Genomic DNA, 25,619 nt, shown 5'->3' with positions numbered 1-25,619 from the left:
TTGCTTGTTTAATTTAGTGGCTTTGACAATGGGCACAGTGATTAAGGCCACCTTTATGATAAAGTTTATTTTTGCCTGGAGGGAAACATTAGTGCAAAGTCTAAAAGGAATGTTACAGGAATTTTAAGGTGTCCAATGTGAGGATGAGGGTTACATTTTGCCCTATTTAGGTTTTTGCACCTTATGGGATTATAATCCCTGCATTTGCAATGAGGAAAATAAAATCGCAGGTACCACAGTGCAAAGACCAAAAAACCTAACTGATTAAGCTAGAAATGACTGCCATGAAACAACTTGAGAGATCCTTCAGAATAGTAGCCTAGTGTATTACAGTGCATTTCGTACTGTTTACTGTCCTCATGCTGTGAGGCTTGCTGCCAGCACTACCTTTTCAACCAGCATCGCTATGTCTGAAGGCAGTGGCTGGCTAGTACTACAGAGGAATCATCAAAACTACAAGTCATAGAATGAAAATGCTATTAGCCGGGAGACTGACTTGCAGGGTCATTGGTATTCAGTCACTAGCATTTAGAATGTGATTTCTTTTATTATTTTGACTGAGACAGCAGTCGTTTTCATGAAAAGTGTCTTTCAAGCTCACAGTTCTGTTTTTTTTCCTACTCTCCTGCACCATTCCCTCCTAAGCATTAGTGCTAAAAATATCGGCACTGGGTCAATCAGGTTAATATCATCTGCTTTCAAATGGGACTCCTCTTTAAAGTCATATAGCATTCTGCTTTATAGGACTCTAGGTATGACACCTGACTTTAAAACATCATTTGACCATCGTGATCAAGTTACTGTGACTAAAAAAGATTGTGGGCCATAATAATGGAGGTAAGTATACCGTCCCTTTTTTTTTTTCTACTGTTGACAATTATATATCCCTGTGTGTATTTTTTTAAGTTATCTTAAGTTTTTAATGTACATTGTTTGGGGTTAGTGGTTGTTTTTGTAGTAAGAAATAACTTAAAAACATAATTTTGGGAGTGCATTTTTTAATTTAAAATTAAATCATTTTTGCGCATTAACTTTGCAAATTATGTTTTGATTTAATTTTATTTTAGCTGTAGACATACTGGGGATTTGGTGGCTAGTGTTTTATTATAAAGATATTTTTATAATTTATAATCTATAATTAATAACTTTGTTATTTTAAAATTAGAGCCATCATTCAAATTGTGTTTAGCTATTTAAGAGACATTGTTTAACAAATATGAAATACAATACCGTAGTTTAAAAAAATGTAACTTGTGTTCTATAATTATTTCAACAGGACTATTATGGTATTGGGTAGATAGGGTCTCATATTTAGAATTACATGTACAAATACATTAGAGGATACACAGGTTCATAAAATATTGTTTATGGAATTAAAAAGCATATTTCAGAAATTAAAAATAGGTTCAGTGTTATATTGAATTTATAAATTAAGTATTTATACTCTTTCCTTGATGTCTGTGAAACTAGAGTTAGAATAGTAAACATGACCCTACCAATCTGTAAAGCTTTCCAAACATTTTTGTTATTGGAGACAAAATAGTAAATCTGTCACCATCCCCAAAATATACACGTTTCCCAATGTGTGTGTGTGTGTGTGTGTGTGGGAATGGAGTTAGAATAGTAATTCTGCCCCCTCCAATTCAAATGTTTCCAAATGGTTTTGGGTTTGGAGTTAGAACAGTAAATCTGCCCGCTCCAATTACGATATACTTTTCTCAATGGGTGTGTGATTGGAGTTGGAATATTTCACACCTCATAATATATGCATTTTCATCAATGTTTGTGGGACTGGAGTTAATGTAGTAAATTGGACAGCCCCACTTTTCTCAATATGCATATTTTCCTCAATGTGTGCGTCTAAAAATGTTACTTTAATTTTAGCTAAATTATTAAATATGTATAGTTCGGTATGTGATCATTTTTTAATATGCTTCCACAATATGTTTCAAATTAACATTCTACTTTAATTTAGTATTTCACATTATTTCATTAATCTTTATTATGATTTTAGACTATTAAAACTATTTATTTTAATATATTTCATTTATTTTACAATCATATTTCTAATAAATGTATTTTAAGTAAAAACTAAAGTATTATATTTATTTACTCATTTAATATTCACTATACATAAAACACTAAATAGAAAACATATTGTAGTTTAAAATGAAAGCTTTAAGAATGAACATACACATTTAATAGGTTATATGTTTCAAAAAGTAAATTAAAATATACATTTTATTTCAAATAGATCATTTGGTCATTTAGAAAAGTAAAATTATCTGCATGGAAAACGCCTTCAAAATACTAAATACTTATTAAAATTAAGTTAATTAAATGTACTGGGTGTATTTTGTTGGTGCAATAAGTATGTAAGTACAAAGGGCACGACCTCTTTATCCTTCATCCTTCCTTTACAGTGTGCAGGATGCAGAGGTCATGTACCCGGACATAGGGACTTGGAATCCATCTTGTACTCCCACTAAAGGGATTACCTTTTTACACCCCATCTTGGGCTGCAATGACATGTACCCCTTGCAGCCTGAATTATGTTTTTTTCAGTGATGCTCTGCATGCGTTGCATGCTAATGCCACTGAATGTGAAGACTCTTACTACTTTCAGCCCGGTGGTGCTCAGTGGCACAGCTAAGCATCTCTACTCCCACCTCAACAGTAAGACCACCACTGATTGGGGAACACACTAGCACAGCAATATCAGGATAGTAATCAAGTTCATTAAACCACCAACTTCACTGTCACATTCAGAGCACCCACCTTCCATACAAAAAAATGGCCTTACACTGTCTGCCCCACCTAGGGCCCACAGCCTTTCTACCCCCACTTTGAGGGGTCAATTATACGATTTAACCCCAATCTGCCTACCAAGAAGGCCACAAAGCCTTCTAGGCCACCAGGGGAAACATGTTTTAAAAATGTATAGGATGGGGCCTGGCCCATGTCCTGGCATTGGGCAACCCCCCTAAGACCTCAAACTACATTCAGTCTGTCTGGTCTCCCCTTCTTGGGATTAAGATCGGTGATTCTACTGCCAAATCTATCGGCTTCTGGACCGGTGTTTCCAAAATTGTGGGTTGGGACACCCTGGTGGGTTGCCAGACGATTTCCCGCGAGTCAGGAAAGTCTGAGCAATAAATAAAAATGCCCTTGGATTCTGTGTTTACCTTTTACATTTGCTGCTTCCAAGACAAAAGTACAATGGCAGGCTATAAATAGGTCTTTTGACAAACTGCTGCTATGGGATTGGTGTTTATTTTTCTTTCTCCAACTGTAAATTGAGAGGACTTTTTAAAGTGCATTATGTGACAATCTTCCTGGAGTACAGTAAAGTATGATTCCGTTTTTGAAACACACAACAGAATGTAGGTATCTGTAAATCAACTGTATAAATTCAGCTTAGAGGAAAGGCAAAAATGAAGCACTTTTTTGTAATGCTAAAGTGTGCTGGAAACCGATTTTAAAAGGAACAAAATGCTGATGCACAAATTATTAATGTTCACTGAAACACAATTTATATACATTTTCATTTGGGTAATGTTAGAAGTGGGGTCATTGGTTGGCAGTCAGGTTACCCCCTGTCCAAGCAAGGACCCTTACTATAGTCAGGGTAAGTCTCACACAATCCAAATTATCCTGTACCCACCCTCTGGTAGCTTGGCACTGAGTATTCAGGCTTAATTTGGAAGGCAATGCGTAAAGTATTTGTGCAACAAATCACGCAATAACTTATTATAAACACCACAAAAATACACCACAGATGTATAGAAAAATATAGAATATTTATCTGATTAGATGAAGGTCAAAACAATCAAGATTTGATAAGTACAAGTTGAAATATCACTTTTGAAATGATCAGTAAAGTCTTTAGTTCTTGAAAAGCAATAAGTGTCTCTTGCAAGCACAAAGTTCCTCGTTTGTGTCTAAATTATCCGCACAGGACTGCAGAGGAGAAGATGCGTGGAAAACGGGGAGGTGTGCGTCTGTTTCTCCAGGCGCACACAGACGATGCGCCAATGTTTTTCCACGCAGCAAGGGCTTTGTATCAATTTCAGGGGTGCAGGCTTGGATTGCAGGCTTGCTGGGTATTTGGACGCCCCGCGGACGATGCAGAGAAATCCTGGGCATGCAGGGCAAGTCACAGGGACACCGTCGATCCGGTGGGCGATGCAGGGCAATTTCTGTTGCACGGCAGGCGCTGCGTCGATTCCTCTCACGGGAAGTCGGGTTGCATCGTTCCGGCTCGGCTATGCGTCGATCCAGTGGCCTGTGCGCCGAAGTTCTGGTCGCAACGCTAGTGCTGGTGCTGCGTCAATCTCCACTCAGGGAGCCAGGCTGCATCGTTCTGGTTTGGCGAGCAGTAATTTTCTCACTGCAGTGCAGGCTGTGTGTCGATTCCGGCAGGCTGTGCGTCAATTTTCGCCGCACAAGGAGTTCTTTGCAGAGGTTAAGTCTTTTTGGCCCTGAGACTGCAGGAAACAGGAGGCATGCTCAATCCAAGCCCTTGGAGAGCACTTCTCAGTAGAGCCAGAGGGCAGCAAGACAGCAGGGCAACAGCAGGGCAGCAGTCCTTTGCAGAAAACTAGACAGGTGAGTCCTTTGGACAGCCAGGCAGCTCCTCTTAGCAGGTTCAGGTTCAGAGTTCCTTTCCCAGTACGTATCTTGTCAAGAAGTGTCTGCAGAAGTATCTGTCTGCAGAAGTGTCTGAGTTGGTAGGGTCAGAGACCCTGTTTAAATACCCAAATGTGCCTTTGAAGTGGGGGACTCTTCAAAGTGTGGCTTGGAAGTACACAAGGTCCCCTTTTCAGTTCCATTCTGTCGGCCAGATTCCCAGTAGGAGGTTTAGAAGTCCATTGTGTGAGGGCAGGCCACTGTCCTTTGACATGTAGGTGTCAGGCCCTCCCACCCTCCCAGCCCAGGAAGATCCATTCAGTATGCAGATGTGTGCAGGTGTGACTCAGCATACTGTGTTTGGGGTTGTCTGGGTGAAATGCACAAGGGAGCTGTCAACTAACCCAGCCAGATGTGGATTTTAAGGCACCGAAGGATTTAAGTGCAGAAAAATGTTCACTTTTTAAAAGTGGCATTTCTAAAATAGTAATATTAAATCCAACTTCACCAGTCAACAGGATTTTGTATTACCATTCTGGCCATACTAAATATGACCTTGTTACTCCTTTCTGATCAGAATCTACCACTCAAACAGTATATGAGGGTAGCCCTAATGTTAGCCTATGAAAGAAGCAGGCCTCACAGCAGAGTAAAATGAATTTAGGAGTTTTACACCACCAGGACATATAAACTACACAGGTACATGCCCTGCCTTCTCCCTACATAGCACCCTGCCCTTTGGGTTACCTAGGGCCTACCTTAGGGGTGACTTATATGTAGAAAAAGGGGAGTTTGAGGCTTGGGAAGTAGTTTTAAATGCCAAGTCGAATTGGCAGTGAAACTGCACCCACAGGCCTTACAATGGCAGGCCTGAGACATGGTTAGGGGGCTACTTATGTGGGTGGCACAATCAATATTGCAGGCCCACTAGTAGCATTTAATCTACAGGTCGAGGACATATCTAATGCGCTTTTACTAGAGACTTATAAGTAAATTAAATAGGCCAATTGGGTATGAGCCAATGTAACCACGTTTCAAGGGAGAGAGAATATGCACTTTAGCACTGGTTAGCAGTGGTAAAGTGAGCAGTGTCCTAAAACCAGCAAAAACAGTGTCAAAAAGTGGAGGGAGGCAGGCAAAAAGTTGGTGGTGACCACCCTAAGAATGTCAGGTCTAACAGGTAATATACACTTTTATCAGTAAAACTGTGTGTCTGTACAAGGTTAGTGGCCACTTCAATAGAAAACGTTATTGTCTGTAAATGATAGTTTGCTACCACGATACTTCGGTTTCATTAAAAAATCGCAGCTCCTCATGTCCATTAAAGTTAGCTGGGTCGCTAAATTTTGTCATTCTAAAAAGTGGGTCATGGTTCTAAAAAATACAGGACTACTATTCTGGACTATGAGGGTGACAAAAAACTCAGCAGCAACAGGGTTTATTATTTTTTAAATGAATTACTGGGGTGGGTGGCCCACCCCTCCTGATGACAGACAGCCACCGCAGTTCCTCAGAAATTGAGTCAGTCTTCCTGCCCCACCTGGGGAGCAAGGGAGGGTTCAGATTTTAACATTTACTACTAACATTCAAACCTCATGGGGGACAGAAAGGCAAGGTAAAAAGTGAAAAAGAAAGGTGTGGAGGGATTGCCCTTCCTCATACTAGCTACACCACTCTTCTCCATATTTGAAAGAGAGTTCATGCCTCTGGAGGGTGGGGCAGATTCGGAGGTTCCATTCAATCCACTCACCCACAGTGGGGCCAGAAAACATGTGAATGGTGTACAAAAAAAGGAATAGGGTGAGAAGCTGGCCTGTTCCAGCATTTTGCCACACCCGCGACTCCAGGAACTAGTCATGCTGCCCCACTGGAAAGGCAAAATGGGGTTGCTGGCATCTCTCGGCTAGTCCATAAAACAAAACTACAATCAAAGAAAACTCAATTTCCTCTCATTTACCATGGCAGATGGCCACCAATATTTAGACACGAGAGTCACCCAGCACCAGGAAATACTACCTGCCCTGGAAATTTATAACAATATTTTTTTGCCCTGAGCAGAGATCTCTCTGTAGCACATCAGGCAAAGCAACATTTTTAACTTTTTACAACTTTTCTTAAAATACTTGGATTTTTTTTTTTACCTTCCCAAAAATATACGGGATCCGGAGTTAGAATAGTAAATAAGACTCCTAAACTTTCCAAAGGTATCCTATGTCTGGAGTGAAGAGATTAAATTTGACATGCCAGTGTCTACAATGCCCACTGCAGCAGTAAGGACGCAACTCTAGGTAACAAACACAAATGTGCTACAACAACTCAAGGTGGTGTAGCTAAGGGGATCCTGGAAACCTTTCATACTCGTAATCCTTTGCAAATATATTTTCCTATTACAAGTATGGATAAACAAAACTCAACTTACTTGCAGTTCTATGACAGAAACTTAGAGAACTTTCATCCAACATCAAATGTCCCCCTGGCCTGAATTCCCATGCTTCGCTTGATATAAATGGTGCCCTACATGTCTGTTGTGGTTGGTCCTATATTTACCAGGCCGGAACCCCCGTCATCACTGGTATCATATAAAGTCAACACAGTGCGAATGCAACACTAATGTTTTCACGCTTTTGGCCAACTTTGATAAACCTATGTACATATGAGCATAACATCTAACAGGAGGGAGCATTAAAATTCAGAACAACTAACGATCAAATAGGAGGAAATTGATACCACTACTAATGTCGAAATCAACTTCTCACATCTAGTCCTTTGATTATTATGCCTGTATACTACAATTGCCCCAGTGCATCTATCAGGAGTTGTCCTCTCAAATTGACCAGCTCAAAAGGGTGCGTCAAAGTTAAAAGCAGCCCTGCAAAAAGAGGAATTACTTAATGTGAAGGACCTTTAATTGGAGTTTACAAAAGGCAGAATGAACAAAAGTAATTATACCAAGATCGTCAAAACAGATTGCAAGCAACAGCCAAATATCAATCACTATATTGTTTATTACTAAAATTACCGACGACACCACATCATTTGGGACACTATTTTCTAGTCTTGGGCATTCCTTTAACATCCTATTGCTTCTTGGGGTCTCGGGGGGTCCAATCGTAGTTCATATCAACTTACCCAACTGGACTAACAGATGTGAAAACGTTCTTAAGAAAAGGAAAGGCTAGTACCAGGTGCTGACAAGGCATCCTCTGGTAACCTTATTCATTAACATACACGGGAAAAGGGAATTGTTTGATGGGGAGAGAGCCTTAAGCAGGAATATCTTACCTAAAATAACAGAAGATCAGAATCAGAGCCAGGATAGAGCTGCACACAGTGACAGAGATCAGAAGGGCCATGTTGTGAATGCTTTCGTCAACAAAATCTGTAAAGAAACAAACAGAGGTCAGCAATTATGCTAGGCAAATAACGTGGTCTACCAGCGACCTATGCACACCTTTATGAATACTATATATATCTTTGAAATGTGCTTCCGTTTTTGAAAAATGCACGAAAAATTATTGCCATATTGGTTTATACATATTGCCCCATAGCCTAACCACTCTATGATGCATTAGTCAATTATATACGAAATGGCACATAGTTAGCATGTTGAGGTACCACTAGAGAAGATACAATTTACCAACTTAGCCACTGGCTAATTAAGGAGGCTTTAAGAGTATGCTATATACAGGCTTGTTTTATTCCACTGCTTTTTCTTTATGCTCTGATGTTAAGTGCTAACTCAAACAATTTGGCTTGGAAAGGATATGTAAAAGACTGGCACAGCATTAGTGTTTTGGGGAGAGAATCATTGCCTTGACATGTGCGAGTATATGTACGATTCCAACGACCTCCCAATTTCTTGATTCAGAATATTAATTATATGGACAGTAGTCACCGTGTCCTTAATCAGATAAGATACCTACATGTTTTACACTGCTACTATTCTGTATATTTGGGGAGCAGCACATCCATAAAGCACACAATTCAGAAATATAGTTGCAGTAGTCTGTTACACCACTGTATTCATCAACAGATGTCAACACAGTCAGCATAGTTGTGAAAGCACTTTTTGACATAAATCAAATCGACATTTGATTTTTTTTATAAATGTGTGGTGGATCTTGGGTTGCCACGGACTGTTTCCAGCACTCTGGAGGATAAAAATAAATAGTTGGAAATGGAGTTTCTAGTTGGCTAGGGTATGCACCTAAGCCAGGCTGAACCCACTATTCCAGTCAGGGAAAGTAAGTTACACATCAGTGATAACCTGTGCTCATCCCCTTGGTAGCTTGGCATAGATCAGTCAAGCTTATCCCTAGAGGTCATGTGTAAAACGTTTGTACAACACACACCAGTGACACAATAAATACACCACAATAAAGACGCCCCTCAGGACTATGTATACAAATACGCTTCTTATATTGTAAACATATCTATATATTACCTACTGGCGGTCTGCCAGTAGGTTGTTATAGTTAGGACCATGTTTCCATAGAAAAACATTTAGTGACTTGCCTGTATCTTAGTTGCTTGACAAATCTTCATGACATTTTCCCCCCAAAAAGTGTGTCGGTGATTCTTGTTGCGCACAGAAAGTTTCAGGGTGATCCGTCAAGCGGGGGCCAAGGAAAAGATTGGGGTAAAAAAACTTGTGTTTCCCATGTTAATTCCCATAGGTACAAGACTACAGTCAAAACCGCTGGACATATGCAGATTATGCTTTCAGTTATTTGGTGTAAACCTGTTCAATAGTTAGTGAGAAATTTGAGGAAATCCATATTTTTATAACTCTGGCTGCAATGACTTTGTGGATAATGACGAGCTCATGCATGGAACTAAAGAGCTCTGATTAGCTGCTAAAATCTTCAACCAGGAAGTGTTAGCAGCCATCTTGGGACTCGGCTTCAGACGAGTCCCCCCCACCACCAACAAAAAAAAAAAATGAGACATGTACCTAGGGTAGGGACACCCTGACTTCTTAGCTTTGGTGCTGGGCATCCCAGAGGAGCACTGCCATAGCAAAAAAGCACTTAAAAAATAAAATGATTAGCACGATTTTGTGACAATTTTGCAAACTCGAGGTAAACCTCGATGATTTTTATTTTTTCTACTGGGGTGGCACGGCCTTAAAAGGTTTGGAGACCACTCCTGTAGAGGAACACGGAGTAGGAATACCAGAAAACATACAAGGAACTTAAAAAGGTCATCAGTAAATTATGCCACAATACGTCTTGAATCCCAAGCAGACATTGTGCAGTGATGCAACACTCTAGAATGCTTATTGCTGGCAATTGCTAGTGATGAAGGAATGGGTAAAGAGGACAGTGATTTACTTCAACAGATTGTCCCTTTGAAATGTCTGGTCTCAGCACTGCATGGTTGGCCCTTTTGCAACCAGTGGTCACCGACAAACCTATAGCAGAAGAAGGAATACCGATTTTACAGAATGTGACTTCCAACAACTGCTATATGATATCTGTGAACATGAGGCAAGTCAGCATTTTCTTACCTTGCTCTTAATTGAACTTCTTGGTGTCTATGCAAAACAAACATAGCTTTTATTAGAACACTGGACTATTTTGAAGAAAAATGAATAATGGCTGGTATAGGCCTTTCCACTCCAACATCTCCATGTCTGGCATTTGATTTACCACTGTTTAATTTAGAACATTTGAACCCCAGAGGGTAGAATGTTAATAGTATTATTGCCCGTCTGCTCTGGTCTATTATTTCCTTCTCCCTTGTTATTGGCCTTCAGCTGCATCTCAGGCATATAACCAATTATGCAGCACAGGAGGACAAAACTTTGTGGCATGGTTGACTAAATTATGCATAAAAAAAAGGCAACTTGTGCAGCCTAATGCAGCATATTTTGCGTATTAACTTATTATTTTGTCAATTGTACATCCTAACACTTGGCAAAGGTTTCACCTCATTAGTACCACTTTGACACCAAAATACAGAAATAGGCAACAGAAGCACAACCAGTTAACCTTAGTGAAAGGCATTCTACTGCATGACAACATGTATTGCCACGTTTTTAGTAAAATGTGATCACTCTGAGCTAAGAATAGGATGTTTGTTGAAATCTGCAGATTATGCAGCAGTTGATGAATTATGTATTGTACTGTAGCATTTATATAGCACTGACTATCCCTGTGTAAAGCACCGAAAGGCTTACCTACATGGGCAGCAAGCTATGCCATGTAGGATGGTATGGTTGAAAGAGTGTTGTCTTAGTACTGTTATCCTATGTGGGAAGTGGTTCCATGTCATGCATTATGACCACATAGGTGCAGTTATCATGCTATGGTATGTAGCGCATAACAGTGTTGTGGATGATGACATATGAGAAACAGATACGCAGTTTATGGGTTTTAGTAAGCAAGGAGCTTTGAACAGCTCTGCAGTTCCCATTATGGTGTTTATTAAAGTTACTGTTCAGCTGGTACCTTCACTCGGTTTTGCAGTCTGAAGTTTTGTTTACAGTTGTGGTTCTCCGCTGGCATGGTTGAAGGGAGAGAGAAGTGGAGAAATCTGCTGGGATGGGTACTGTTACTATCACTTCATATCGGAGTGTCATTGTGAAATTAAAGAAGTGGTCATAATGTATACCTATTTGGGAGCTGCAGTGGTGGACTAGAGTAAAGTCCTCCGATTGACCAGGAGTGTGTGAGACAGGTCTCTTCAGTTATTCTTCCCCTGTTCATTTGGTGATAGCTGGTTAAATGGATGTACAAGTACTGGTGACAGACAATCCCTGTATCAGGTATGTATTAAGTGAATGTAAGAGGTGTACTTTGCTATTAACTGCAGACCAGTGAGTGTTGTTCTTTTAGTATTAGTGTGGGCCAGAAAAGTTATATATACAATTACTTAACTATATAATAACCCAGTGAACCCTAGATCAGCCCTTTTAGCTTACCTACATATCAAAAGAAGTTTGATGGTTGGGTGGTTTCCAATCTGTGGGGTTTAAGCTAAAGATTCAGCTGAAAGGTGCAACTGTCTTTCTGGGTCTGTCAGCAGTATGTGGGGGGGGGGCGTAATTATCTTAGAAATAGCATGGTTTCAACTGCCTGCTGAAGTGTATATGATCCTTGGATCTTCGAAGGCTTGCTGTTAGTGAGTCCCAGAGCTTTGTGGCTTGTGCTGAGAAAGCAGTGCCTTCTATGGATTTCTTAAAATAAGGTGGTATGATAAATTATAAGTGAGCTAAAAGAACAGTGTTGCAAATAAGGCAAATCCATAATTTTGCGGGAAACACTGCAGCAGCAAAATCACATAATTCCAGTGGCCCTGCATATAATTTAGGTTCAGGGCATTTAACAGGTTATATTGCTCTGGACAGCAGATTTTAATGCTTAATGTGTGCAAGGGATGACATTATAATCTCCAAGGTGAAGATGATTGCTGTTAGGGCCTACGGGGGTAAAAAGCTAAAGTGGAGTTACCAGGCCGTGCAGTAATGGTCTGGTAAACGAGCCAAGCAGTGCCCCAACACCAAACCATCTGGATCTCTTTTGGCAATGTTTGTACCAAGGACGAGTGATTTAAAGTTGCAAGCATAAGCAAATAAAACCCTCAAGGAAAGGGAAGTATAATTTATGCATATTGTCAATTTCTACTATGGGATTTATTTCTCTCATTGGCCCCTTCATTTGCTGAACTGGAGAGAAATGTTTGCACATCTCTTTTTGTCATTTTTTTTACTGAATTTATTTGATAAGGATTTTACAGAGATGTATACTGTGGTGGGCACATATTATTAGTGATATAGATACATCCGCTTGGCAGACTTCGCTGTCAGGATTGCAGACACTGAGCAAGCATTCAGCAGGCAAGATTAAACAGCTATTGAAGTTGCTAAAAATGTGAAATCCAGCCTGCCGTCTGAAATAGATACATTTGGCTTTATGGGAAAAAATGCGAACCTATCCATCTGGCGTCTAATGCGGCAATGCTAAATGCGGGATGCTCGCCGTGGAATAGGAGCTCTGAAGCGCCTAAAGCTTTGAATTCTGAGCCATTCTCACAAAGTCCAGTTTAAACCCCCTTATGCTTTTCTGCACCTGATGCAAATTAATGAGCCGACCAGAGGCTATATTATTTTCATAACTCGAGCAGACTATGGCACGACATACCCCAGTTTCACATGAATAGCCCAAAGCTACAGCCCTACCTGACCTGCATTCACAGGTACGCGCACACCCCACATCCACACAGTCCAAAACACGCTGCGCGCGTTACGCAGCAGGCAATCTGCAGTCCGGCCACGAGGACTTTCTAAAATCCCTTAGCTTGGCACCCGCCATGCTCATGCTGAACACTCTAAAACTGTGAGAACCCTATCTTTATCGACGTGGACACGGCACAGAACTATTGGGTTTCAGATTTACGAGGGTAATGAGACAAGAAGGTTCCTGGGGGACTCTTGTCTTACTATCTTGCATTTTGTCCCCTAAAAAGACGTAGTTTCCCGCTTCCTCTCCTCACTTCACTGGTTCCTCGATTCTATCCTTTTTTTGCTTTTTATCTTCAATCAGTGACACCCGAGCATACACCTTTTGTCCGCGACGGTCAGACTGGCATGTTTTCCTGTTGTCCCTTCCTTGAAGCCACGATAATACAAACATTCAAGGGATGCCCGCGGGCCCTTGAAAGGGGACACGGAAAACCCTGCAGCTCGTTATCCCGGGCCAGGCAGAGGACGTCTACCCGGGCTGTCACTGCGAGCGTGAGGGGATGAAACCGAGAGCCCGCAGGGGAGCGCCCCCCAGAAACAGGAGGCTACCAGGCGGAGGGGGCAGGCGACTTGTCACAGGCCATTAAAGGTTCTGGGTTTTTTAATGGGGCACGCTGAGCAGTGTAAACAGTGTGGTTTGGAGCACTGTGCGATGCCAGAGTCTGTCAAGAAAGCACCGCAAAGAGTAAACAATTAAGATGCAGTGGAACACGCTCGAAAAACGTAATTCCGTTGTTTAATGCCGGTGCAGCGCAGTTGATTTTGACTGAATGCACACTCAATTCATCGGCGCCTTTGAAAGAACAATATCAGAAAATGCTTCAGTTGTTTAAGTCTATTGCCTCCGCTTTTTGGAGGAAAACACACTTATTTAGGTAGTTGCTAGTAACCAATATAAATAAATTGTAGTTTATTGTCTATAGCTTCAACTGAATACGCAGAGTGTCCGGACATCATCTCAGGCTGATTTGGTGCCACAGAAAAACATAAGACAAATATTATTTTTCCAAGTTTAAACTTGACAGTTTGCCCTCGCCAACAAGGGTCAGTTGTCACTAACTGTGGACCGAATGGACTCTTAGGAATCTGATAAGAGAAAAGTCAGCTGTGGAAAAGACAACATTCCGATTTGCGTCATTTGTTTTTAGGTGTGGTGTGTTAAAAAAAAAAGAAAAAAACAGCTTTAAGGCCCTTGCTGTTATATCAAATGTGCCACTGGATATTATGCGCCAGTGTAGTTGTGCCGTGGGCAGCGTGCAATTACTTTAAAATGAGCTCACTCGCCACATAACATGTTTATTTTTCCCGTAAAGCTTCCTTGGGGAGATTTGCAAAGTGCCCATCTTGTGTATCATTCGCACTTCTCTTCTCCCGCCCTTAGTGACGTGAGAGGGTGCTTTCAGGGACTTCACTGCCCATGCAAAGATTTCTACGACCACGGACTTTCTGGGAAGTCCTGCAGGGTCAAGGGTCAAGAGTGTGCCCACAGCGTGTGCTAAATAAAACAGTGGAGTAAATGCACAAGCTCCTCAACAGCATTGTAAAGCGCTCCATGGCCTTCGGGCTAGTCTCGAGTAAACCCAAATAGAAATAAATAGCGTTTTTCCAGTTTTCTAAACAACCACAATTGTATGTGGTGTCTGTTTAAAACGTATTCAAGCGGGTGAAGAACCACACTATTAATCTACAGTAATACGCAGTATACCACAAAACAGAATTCACAACTAGTACACCAGACTCTAGATTTAGGCCTGAAGATGGCATTGAATTCTGAGTGAAGCGGTAATCCCTATGGGTATTATTTAATCATGCTGAGGTAAGCCCTGAATCCAAATTTATGAAGTAAGTAAATGGTAAACTTTCATTGTAACACAACTATCTTCTCCTGGAACTTCGCAGTCAGAAGGAAAATGAATTGTAAGAAGACAAACTGATTTTGGACCTCTGTCTCTGAACACAGAGCACGTGACAAGATAAGAACATGATTTAAGAATGTCTTTTTTGCTTCGCACTTTCTGACTGAACACAATACCTGTTCTTTGTTAATTCGCTAGACGGGACGAGTAGGTCCTAAAAATAGCTCGACCTGATAAAATAGGACTCGCCATAGCGAGCTCAAGTACATCGAGTGCTCGAGTCCATTTTTCAAAGCGTGTAGAGGCTTGAAAGCCCACTGGGAAATATGGAATCAGAGATGGCATATATGAAAGTATTTCTCTAAGCAGCCACCAGTTGGCTGCCTGTGGTTGTTCTACATACACTCTCACCAGCAGCTATCAAACCATTATGGTACACAAATCTCTTCTATACTGAAAGAATTATATGCAGACAAATCTGCACAAAGAAATAGATCACCCTAACCAGATCGTATGAACTAAAACACCCTGAAAGTGTATAAAGTCAACAGAAGTCAGGACCTGAAACATTAATTGGTGAAGATCCAGTGGGGCACCCTGTAAACACGGAGTCTGATTTGGAAGAAGTGTAAAAGAGGGGTGACGGTGAGTCAAGTGGCCTGCAATAGTAGGAAGCTGGAATTTAACTGGCACAGGGCAATTCGTTTCCTTGTTCACAGCCATATATTTGTGAGTAATCTGGATTATAAAAAGGTCTGCAAAAGCAGCTCTAGATCACTACTGTGGAGTAACCTGGAACAAACGCAAGTAACAAGAGGATGGACAATTAATGCAAATCTTGCTAATCACAAGCCCAGCAGAAAATGGTTACAACTGATAATACACACTAACCCAGAAAAGTATGAACGAGGAGCAGAGCCCAAAGAAAACTCAGCAGGGATTATGAACACATCTCCATCCACCTTCATTAATTATATTCTACTAGTCCTGGAAGGAATAAGTGATTTGTGTGTTCAGTGAGCGCTTTTAGTAGTGCTCAAAGATGCTACATGTATCACAGCTGTATCTTGCGGGTGACTTGTTTGGTGGTTTGGGTGGGTTGGGGGGGGGCTATATCAATTGAAACATAAATAACAGGTCTCAGAATACAATTAGAAATGATGTCTGCAGGTATGATTACTAGAAGCATTATTAATCAGTGGGAGCAATGTTTAGAAAACTGTTGAGAAAACATTTTTTGGGGGTAATTAATTTATCATTATTTGCACCTGGTCAGGTCACTAATAGAACTATTCCATACTTTCTGGACATATGCAAACCACCAATTGATGTACTCTACAAATACTTTTTGTGAATAAGTGCACCTCAAGCATTTGACACAACTTGCTTTTAAGCATGCATAAATTATGCATAAATTATATCTGTGAAATACTCAACTGCTCTGTGACTCATCACCGGTAAGAAGGTAAACAAGATGTTGCACCAATAGCTTAGCGAAGCCACAAACTTCAATTGAGGTAACTGACTTTTCCGTGTGGGGCAAGGTTTAGCCTCACCATATGGGTGCCTCTCTACTTGACCCTATTTCCCTGCAATAAAGTCAGGTCTAATCTACTGAGGTGCTCTGAACCCACACTTCAGGTATTTTCCCAATTCCAAATTAATAATGACTCCGTACTGCTAAAGGCTATGTCGATGGAAGAAGGCGCACAATACTAATTCTGACACTTGTCTTGCATCGGCCAATCGTCGGTATCTTGTCTCAGGTGCAGGTGCAATGAAGCTAGTTAAAAGCAACCAGGAAGACCTAGGTTTTGGTGCAGGTGTTTCAATTCCATATACGTTTACCAAGGGTGTTTGTCATGGTGGACCGAACACCACAATGCTATCTCTGCACGTACCCTCAAATCAGGTGTGCAATTAAATACATTTGCAAGGGCAAAATCGCCATCTCGATTCACAGTATTATTACAGCCAGAAAAGTATCTATGAATATTCGATCACTAACAGAGAAATTCCACCTCTGTGGAGGAATCTCAGAATTTGAGATTCATGGTTAGGAGTAGGCTAGAAGAGGTTTCGGTGAGCTACATTATGCATTCCAAAAAGATATGAACAATTTACTGAAAGCAGTATACCATAGCACATTATATAAACTGGGTAAGATGACAAACGTGTTTATTTTATCACTACACCGTGACCAGGCATGGGAGGAAGAAGGGATGAAACAAGCTTTGCCCCTCCCCCCCTCGCCCTGCAAAAACTGCCACATATTTCACAGACAAGAGAGGAAACATATTTTTGCCTGGGTTTCTAATCATGTGGGTTTTGTGCTTTTCGTCCATTTTTCATACAAAGAAGAAAGGCAAGGCATGTCGAACTCAGCCTGAAGTTAGTGTGCTGCAAAACACGTGCTAGATCAATTTGCAATATTTTGCCCGAGTTGCCAAGCATTAACACAGACACACTTCATAATAACTAAATTTCAAATATCAGATGTGTTTCTAATGCAATATGTACATAGGCATCTCAATCAAGGAGAACGTATTTTAATAGCATCCTGTTTAGGATGGGAGACAGAAAGCCTGAAAATACATGAATTTGTTTATGAGAGACACTGCTTGCCTCAGTGCCCAAGTTAATTTGTAATCCAGCGACCTCTGACCTCCAGCTGGATGACCTCTGCTCCCCTCTGCGTCCCCAGAGGAATGGCCTTCCTTCCCCCCTTTCCTGAACACAGCAAAATCCTCTGTACGGCTTCACGAAATGAAACATTCAACTGCTTTGAGACGAGTCTGGGAACTTTCCTTTAGCTACATGATTCGCTATGTCTAAATTTCATATTTATTCAAAATGAAATCTGACTGAGTGAACAGTCTAGATTGTAGATAATTCTCCTTGTAGACCGATGACCAGAACTAATTCCTCTTGTGATGAATGGGAAAATGAACACGACCTTAACGTTGCGCTTCACAGAGCAGCGAGTGGCTTAAGTTATACTTTAAAATACGGAGCATTACCTGTACTGTCCACCGGTGGGCGCAAGACTTCCCTCGTGCCGCAGAGAAAGGTTTGATCTCCTCAACCCTAGCTGATGAAGCCATGTGGCAGTCAATATCCCACCGGCATGTAGTCAAAGGGAGAGTTACAACCACTAGACGGAGAGAGGAAGTGTTCCTATACAGCAGCCCATTAGCTTGCGCTCGTGCGGATAGTGACGTTCAGCTTTACAAGAAAGCATTTTGATAATCCTTTTAGTTCGTGTGAGCCAAATTACGTCATCCAGGTCGCTGTAGCACAGAGCTATTTATTTTCCTATACAACACGAGATCCCCTCAGCCAAGTCTTCTCACGCTTTTTGTGTAGAAGACGGGGACTTAAGGAATCCAGAAGAAAGCAGTGTTGAAAATGGAGAGATTTACACCAATTTTAAAATGTCTGGTCATCATCTAAGGTGGAAAAGGTGGGGTTCACTTCTGGAGTTCATCCAATCAGACTATCTGGGCAGGGGGGGGACAGTAAGACAGGTTTCTATCTGCCAGGTTTGTGCCTAACAAAACCAACCCGTCCTTTATTTAACTCGATGATGAGTGTCCTAATGATAAAACTTGTGCTACTAGAGATCAAACGGGACACATCTTGAAAAACAAGCATTTGCAATGCAACGGGTCTCGCATTTGCTCGAGTTGGAGCTATTAGCATTGTAAACTCTTAACCAGACTTTTCTTGCCACACAAATTACAAGAGGAAAAAAAAACACAGCACGATTGGGCTATGTAAAATGCAGCGCGATCGCGTGGTGTGGAAAATAAAAAGATAAAGTAGTCCGGAAACTATGCTGAAAACATCGAGCCTCGAATGGTTTCAGTAGTTTACCAGTGCTGTGTCGGTGGGCTAAACACCGGAAAAGTCACGACATCTGCATGCTTTTCACAAATAAAAGCAAGCGGATTTTAAAAAACAAGCCCACGAACCAATGAAAGTGACTGACGTGACATGGGCTTGGTTAGAAGCCCATAGAGTTACAGCATGGGACGGAGCGCTTTGCACTCGCCCATAACAAACAGTATCACTCACCTCATGGCCACCATCTCAGTGCTGTGTTGAGGACCACTCAGAAACAATGAAAAATGGGGAGGAATGACAGCCATTAAAGAGCTGGAATTTTAATCTCTATGAAATACAATTTTGTGCCCAAACAAGAGCCTGGCACAGCTCACAGGGATGTGCAGGGTGAGTGTGTTTAGTAGCACAGGGTGTTTAGACTTATGGGAAGACCAAGGTAAATGAGAGGTGCTGCGGGTTCCTGGTCTGGATTTACTAGAGGACAGAGGCTACCGGCCTCCAACCATGCTCTTGCATTGGCAGAAACCTATTTTAGCTGTGAGTGGATCACAACTTCAGCCAAGGCTCAGCCAGAGGCAGACTGTCCTTTTGGGAGTGGGGATTATGAACCTGCTGGGATACAGATCTCTTTGCCACGGGCTAGATGTATAAATCCAAAGTGTGAAAGTATGGCTTTTGTCAAAGCGGTGTGTAGTAAACAAAGAAAATTAAGGGAAAGACTCACAATGGGTAAAGACAGGGAAAGTTACCAAAGCCTAGGTGGACTTAATAGATGCATAAATGAAGCGTAAACACCAAAACCCCAAATTTGATAGTGTATTGATAATCAGACTGAATAATTAGTATCTACAAATATTAAGATCCACAAATAAAACCTAAATAATTTAAAGATATAACAAATTGAATCTTTGGAACTGGAGTAATCATTGTGCTGTACAATGATTTTCTTCCCAGTTCCACATGTGATACTCAATTCTGGGGCTACTTCCTCCTACCAAAACCAGGAAGTACCTGTGCAAGAAATATTTGGTCTTACTGTATGCCTTCCTGCATCTGAAAAAAACTATCTGGTGAATCTGTATCCAAAACCATAGCGCCGCCTGAAGATATAGTTTCGCCAGCCTCTGAAGTCCGAAGGTCTATTCAAGCTTCTCTTTGGCCTACTTTCAACTGTAGGTTGAGAATCAACTCCTGCTAGCGGCTGGTGAAAAAATATGACTTTCCAGAGCCGCTGTTGAGCTTGCAGTGTGGTAAGCATGCAAAAAAGGGTGGCTTTTTATGGCAGTTGACAATTATTACGTAAAGTCAAATTCTACGTTTGCTCACCTGTGTGTCTGGGTGGGGGCAACGTAGGGTTGAGGTAATCATTGCAATAGTCTCTGTCTCTGCAGCATTCAATTGATCTCCTCTGGTGAGAGACTGGGGTGTCCTGCAACAGAAACATCCAGAATACAGCTTGTAACCACGGTAACCAGGCCAGTCAAAGTTTCACAGTAGGAATCAGCGAATTACTGGCAATAAGAATGTAAGTGACAAATAGATTATATACGACATAAAATATATATTTATTGTTAAAACAAGAACTGCTCTGGCGTTCATACAAAGGATGAAAACGAATCTAACACTGATGTGCACAATTAAATCTTTTAAACCCAAACATTAGGTTAATATCAACTGCACTCATCATTTTCCATTAATCCTTTCAAGGTGCCCTCTTCCTCAACCCTCCCCGCTACAAAAAATGTGGATCATTGTGCATTTTTTAAAACATGGTGCAAATAAACTGAGTCCAGTGGGCAGAAAGCGTATCTTAGAAAATACCTTTCATAAAGAAGACACTATAGCAGAGTTAAAAAAAAAAAAAAAAACAGGCTAGTAGGTCAGGGATAATCTGCTGAATAAATACGTATAGTATTTGTATTTTAGTTAGGTCTACTGGTCATTGTTAGTGTGTTTCCCTCCTTTTCAGCTGTCATGTTAGCACACAGAAACAGAGTGACCGGATATATACGGGCTGGCAGGCTGATCCAGTCTGCTTGTGCTTTCCGTGCTAGTGTCCCACAAGTGCTGCTGGTCTTCAGATTCTCCCTCACTGGACCAGTTGCAAGTGTCCATTTGCTGTTTCAGTCTCCAGTACTTCACCAATGAACCATTTTCCATGCATTCACTTCCTCTTCGCAAAAAAAACGTTTTCTGATGACCCTATGGTCCTAGTAAGTTACGGCAATACTATCCATGCTTCCCCACAAGAGTTTTTTTTGCTTTTTAATTATGTGGTTAAAAAATCGACCACTATGCTTTTTCGGCAAACAGGATTGCTTTGACAGTTGCAAGGGCACTATTAAAATAACTCAACTTCTGTTCCAGGATGATAAAAATGCGTGCCACTTTCAGGTAGACCAGAAATTGTGACATAGCAATTCAGAAATGTGACTGTTGCTTCAAACAATCTGTTCAATTCCTTCTTTCATGCCAGCATATCATTTGCCATTAGGATTATAATATTTATTGTCTTTTAGAGCGTTTGGCTTCAGCTCACACTTCTTTACAGTATATGCAGTTTAAGTGCTAGACAGAATGGCTTGGTGCAGAACAGCTCTAAGTGAAAACATCAAAAGGGCTGTGCCTAGTTCTTGGAGTGCTACAGTAGAAATGCTTAGCAAAATAGTAATCTCATATTGAAGGCCGACCTTGTGAAATGATCCCCAACTGAGTAGATACTGTGACAAAAGTATACCAAAAGATTTTATATTTGCATGATGGAGACTTAACTGTAGGTATTGGGCATGAGTTTCTGGTAAGAAAGGCAGCCACAACCCACAGTATTCAGGTCCTTGTGTTATTAATATGTTAAATATTTAGTATTGAAAAGAGTTCCACCTCTTACAGCAAACCGCTGCTGCAAGGACAGACATAGCTCCTATCTAGTTCCCTTCTTGGGTACTTACTTACTCTTTCTGCAATCTTCCTTAATTTTGAGACGAAATGGCCCAAATGGTCCACCACAAACATGATCTCCCAATCAACAAGCCAAACCAAGGCACGCTACAGAAACAAAATTGATTAGAGGTTGGCAATTCCATCTAAAGAACCTAGATGAATATGAAGAGGCTTGGCAGGTTTGTACTCTGACATCCTCAGTTCACCATTAAGGTCCTCAGTCATTACTAATAATTGTGATGTAGAATCTGCCGAGTATTAGAGTTCTCCTAACTAGGAAATGACTCACTACTCTAACGGCATTCCATGGTCTGACCCTCCTTTGAGAGATGATTCAGTAAACTAGATCACAAGGTATCCCATGTCCCTCCATCTAGGGCCACTGCATCGCTCTTCTTCCACAGTACTCAAAATTACAGCAAAAGATATGTTCCACAATTTGAATACGAGTCATTTCCATACCATAGATCTTACAGGTGAGAAACATTTTTAAGTTACAAGTAATCAACAAAGACTCTCTCTAAACTTTACTTTAACTCTTCTTATTTCGCCTCTCTCTAGCCATTCCACCTGGCTAATGTTTCAGAGAGGCTGGTCCTATTTTGAAATGAACAAGGAGCACACAGTAGGTGCAAGAGGAGCAGGACCATATCCAAACTGGACAGGCGTGCTGTGCAAAGCAACATACAGTTTTAATGTATTAAGGCACAACATAATGTCCTTTCTCTGAGATGGTACTATCTTCCCAAGAGCTGGTAACCGAAATGGTAGTCAGTGATCATCAAGAAGCATCAGAGTTATTAGTCAAGAAACAAAGTCTCACCACATGATGGAGAGCAAAGGATATGCCCCTCCTAGAATTCAGTAAAACCGTTTACATCACTCCAGAAAGAACATTCACAGCTAAGTTAGAGAACAACAACATGTGTGCATGGATCAAGTTCTGTTGTCCCATCTTGAATCAACTAACATTTTCTTGACATTGTGCAGTGCTCCACTGCATTCTATATCACATATCTACAAGCATACCACACCATACCATTCATTCTGTGCCCCTTAAGAACCACTGCAGCTATATGCAGTACACTTTCCAGACTCACTAGAGTTCCAGTCCTTGTGACCATTAGTGCATGTACACTGGTGACCTTTAAATGTGAAATATGTATGTGTAAAGAGTCTGTCCAAATACATGCACTATTGAGCAGTAAAAGTGTAGGCACCAGGAGCAGTCTCTTAAGCAAAGAGACAAACCAGCATCAATTCTATTGCTTTGTTAAAAGAATACTAATTTGAAGCACCCAGCTGCATAGGAATAGCATTAACCTGTCCAGAACTGTATAAAAGAATGAGTAATCATTATTAACACAGACTCCCTCTGTCTCTCCTGTGCTCATCACCAAGGATCACCTCTCCAAATTAAAAAAAAAAAAGATTCCCAACAGGTGGACGCACTCACCGATACTGATTACTTTCACTTCAATGAAAACTTTTGGTGCAGACAGATAGGTCTTTGTTCTGCGCCATTCTACTTACCCGGCACTGGAAGTCCGATCCTTCCAATCCCAGACATCCAGAGGTGCGCAGAATTGCTCCAGACTCCTCCTCTTCTATCTTAGTGAAACAGTACCCGGTCGTGCTGCAGATAGGAATGGGCAAATTAGATTCCGTTGTAGCAGAATAAGGGATGCGCAGGTGGAAGCACTTTGTCAACCCATTTAAAGACACATCAGAAGGTGGATGCAACCAGAGACGCGCGGATGCCGCCGTGGTATGTGTGCTTGATCGCGAATGGGGAAACTCAAGAAAGAGAGCCTGCACATTTACACATCTGAGTCACAAGGGACATTTACTTCTGCTTCAGTATTATCTTTTGGCATCTCATTAAACTAAACCTGATGAAGCTGGAGGTTTGCGCTAGTGTGTTGCATTTCTACTGCATAGTTACTGAATTGCACAAGATTGCCACTCGGCATCTGCCTGGGTGATATACTCTTCACAAATGTCAGTTAAATACGAATACAATATTCTTCTAAAGAACAACAAAAACAAAAAAATCGTAAACCATGGGGAACGTCGAGATAATGAACTTTTTAAAAGCTTTGTCCATGCCTTTCAAAGCCTCCACTTCAACCATGTCTGCAGGAATGTTACTCCTGCTCAACAAAGTCTACGGGACATATCGATGTTTTTAATATTGTAGTACTGATTAAATGTGCCTCTTAAACTGCTGCTCCTAGTTAATGTATGATGTATTTTTAGCTAAACTCAAGTACCAGTCTCTTTTCTTGCAACACTCCCATTCCCCAACACCAACAGGTGTGACCTTGTTTAAAAATAAATAAATAAAGCACTGGTCTCGGAGTTAAATTTATCATTAATTCCTTGAAAGGGTCACCTTGGATGTATACACGTATGGAGGTGGTTGTAGATAAAGCAATTGCTTTGCAACGGTGGTTAAACATGGCAACCTTGTTTATACATTTCCTTAAGGGAGTACCTCAAAATACAGACACAGACAGGATGGTAGACTCATGCTTGCCATCTAGTTAACTGGAGGTCTTTGAGGGAATTTCTACATCACGAGGATAGAGAGGTAGAAGGACAAAGAGTGAAGGGGTTGCATTTGGAAGGAGTGTAAGATGTAGGTTAGAATTAGCATCACCTCCAACGTGGTTGTTCAAAATATTTTTTTTTCCAATAATACATTATTATTTTTTGAAAGGGAACAATACCACGTTGTTGCAGTTTTGTTTATATGACCCCCACATTTGCTGTAGAAAATCCACACTCTGAGCCACTAAGGGGATCATTATGACCCCGGTGATGAGAGGAAATGTGGCGGTAGTACTGCCAACAGGCTGGTGGTACCAACCGCCACATTATGAGAATGGCGGTTTAGCTGCAGCCAACCCACCACTTCTTCACTCATACCGCCATGGTGGTGTCAGCCAACGTGCCAGATATGTCAATCTCCAGCCCGGCAGCCGGCATAGTACCGCCGGCGGCATTATGAGCCTGCCTACCACCATGGTTCACGTGGCATTAGCAATGCCACAAAAACCTTGGTGGTAGGCCCCCAGTGACAGGGAACTTCTTACCTGTCACTGGTAGGGACCCCCCCCACTCCCAACACACACCTGACACCCCCCACCCTTCCTCCATCCAAACTCCCCCCACCCCCTCTGATTCTCACACTGCCCCCCTACTCCCCATACACACACACACCCACAGACACGCACCACGCGTTCACCCAATCACACACACAGGCATACACGCATTCTTCCAGACATGCTCACATATTCTTACACACAATCACACTGACATGCAGACACGCACTCACTTCACCATTCTTACACACATTCACTCACATGCATACAACGCAAACAACACAACACACACAGACGCATTCACACACACACTCACACATTCATGCACACAACCAGACACTCACACACACACACACACACACACACCACTCCCCACCCCTGTCAGAAGCCCGACTTATCTTTGTCATAGAGGTCTTCCGGCAGGGAACGGGAAGAGGCTCTGCTACCACCAGCAGCACCCGCCAGCAGAACACCGCCAGGCTGTATCACAAGTCATGATATGGCTGGCGGCATTCAACTGGCGTGGCGGTGCTGGTGATAGCAGTGCCAGCTTACCGCCATCCGCCAGTGTGATCACTGCCAGGTTTCCGCCCTTTTTGAGGCGGAAGTCCAGCAGTGATCATAATATGGCGGACAGATGGTAGCCACAGTGACAGTATTTTGGCGGCCGTCACCGCGGCGGTAGGCAGTTTTTACCGCCAATGTCAAAATGAGGGTCAAAGTCTTTCACTTTTTCCAAACCCCATTTTGATCACATCAATGATTCTCGCCCAATTAAAAGCTGCCAAAATCCTCTTGCTTTCTGTGAATGTCAAATTATAATGCAACTAACTGTATTTTTTACATCTGCTAATGGAGTGGGGACTTAAGAACCAACACTTCTATGAGATACAATGTAGCAAGGAGATGTACTGGTGTTCATTGGAGTTTTAAAGTAATTGTATTGTGAACAGCCCTGCAACAACAACAACAAAAAAATAAATCACTGAGTGTGGG

The 25,619-nt window shown here is 41.5% G+C and overlaps 1 protein-coding gene across 4 annotated transcripts in view; it reads right to left on the bottom strand.

Annotated features, from left to right (window-relative positions):
• The window catches only part of BMPR1B (bone morphogenetic protein receptor type 1B), a 384,328-nt gene that overhangs the window by 32,237 nt on the left and 326,472 nt on the right, over window positions 1-25,619 (bottom strand). For all 4 annotated transcript variants that reach the window (XM_069238141.1, XM_069238156.1, XM_069238148.1 and 1 more), the window contains exons 3-5: window positions 23,050-23,152; window positions 19,903-20,005; window positions 7,912-8,008 (exon numbers count right to left, since the gene is read on the bottom strand). In XM_069238141.1, coding sequence (XP_069094242.1) covers window positions 7,912-8,008; window positions 19,903-20,005; window positions 23,050-23,152 — 303 coding nt within the window. The remainder of the gene's footprint in view (window positions 1-7,911; window positions 8,009-19,902; window positions 20,006-23,049; window positions 23,153-25,619) is intronic.

This window comes from Pleurodeles waltl, chromosome 1_2, assembly GCF_031143425.1.
Source record: "Pleurodeles waltl isolate 20211129_DDA chromosome 1_2, aPleWal1.hap1.20221129, whole genome shotgun sequence".
Classification (NCBI taxonomy): domain Eukaryota; kingdom Metazoa; phylum Chordata; class Amphibia; order Caudata; family Salamandridae; genus Pleurodeles; species Pleurodeles waltl.
Note: the sequence above shows the minus strand (reverse complement) of the source record. Positions and strands in the feature narration are given on the sequence as shown.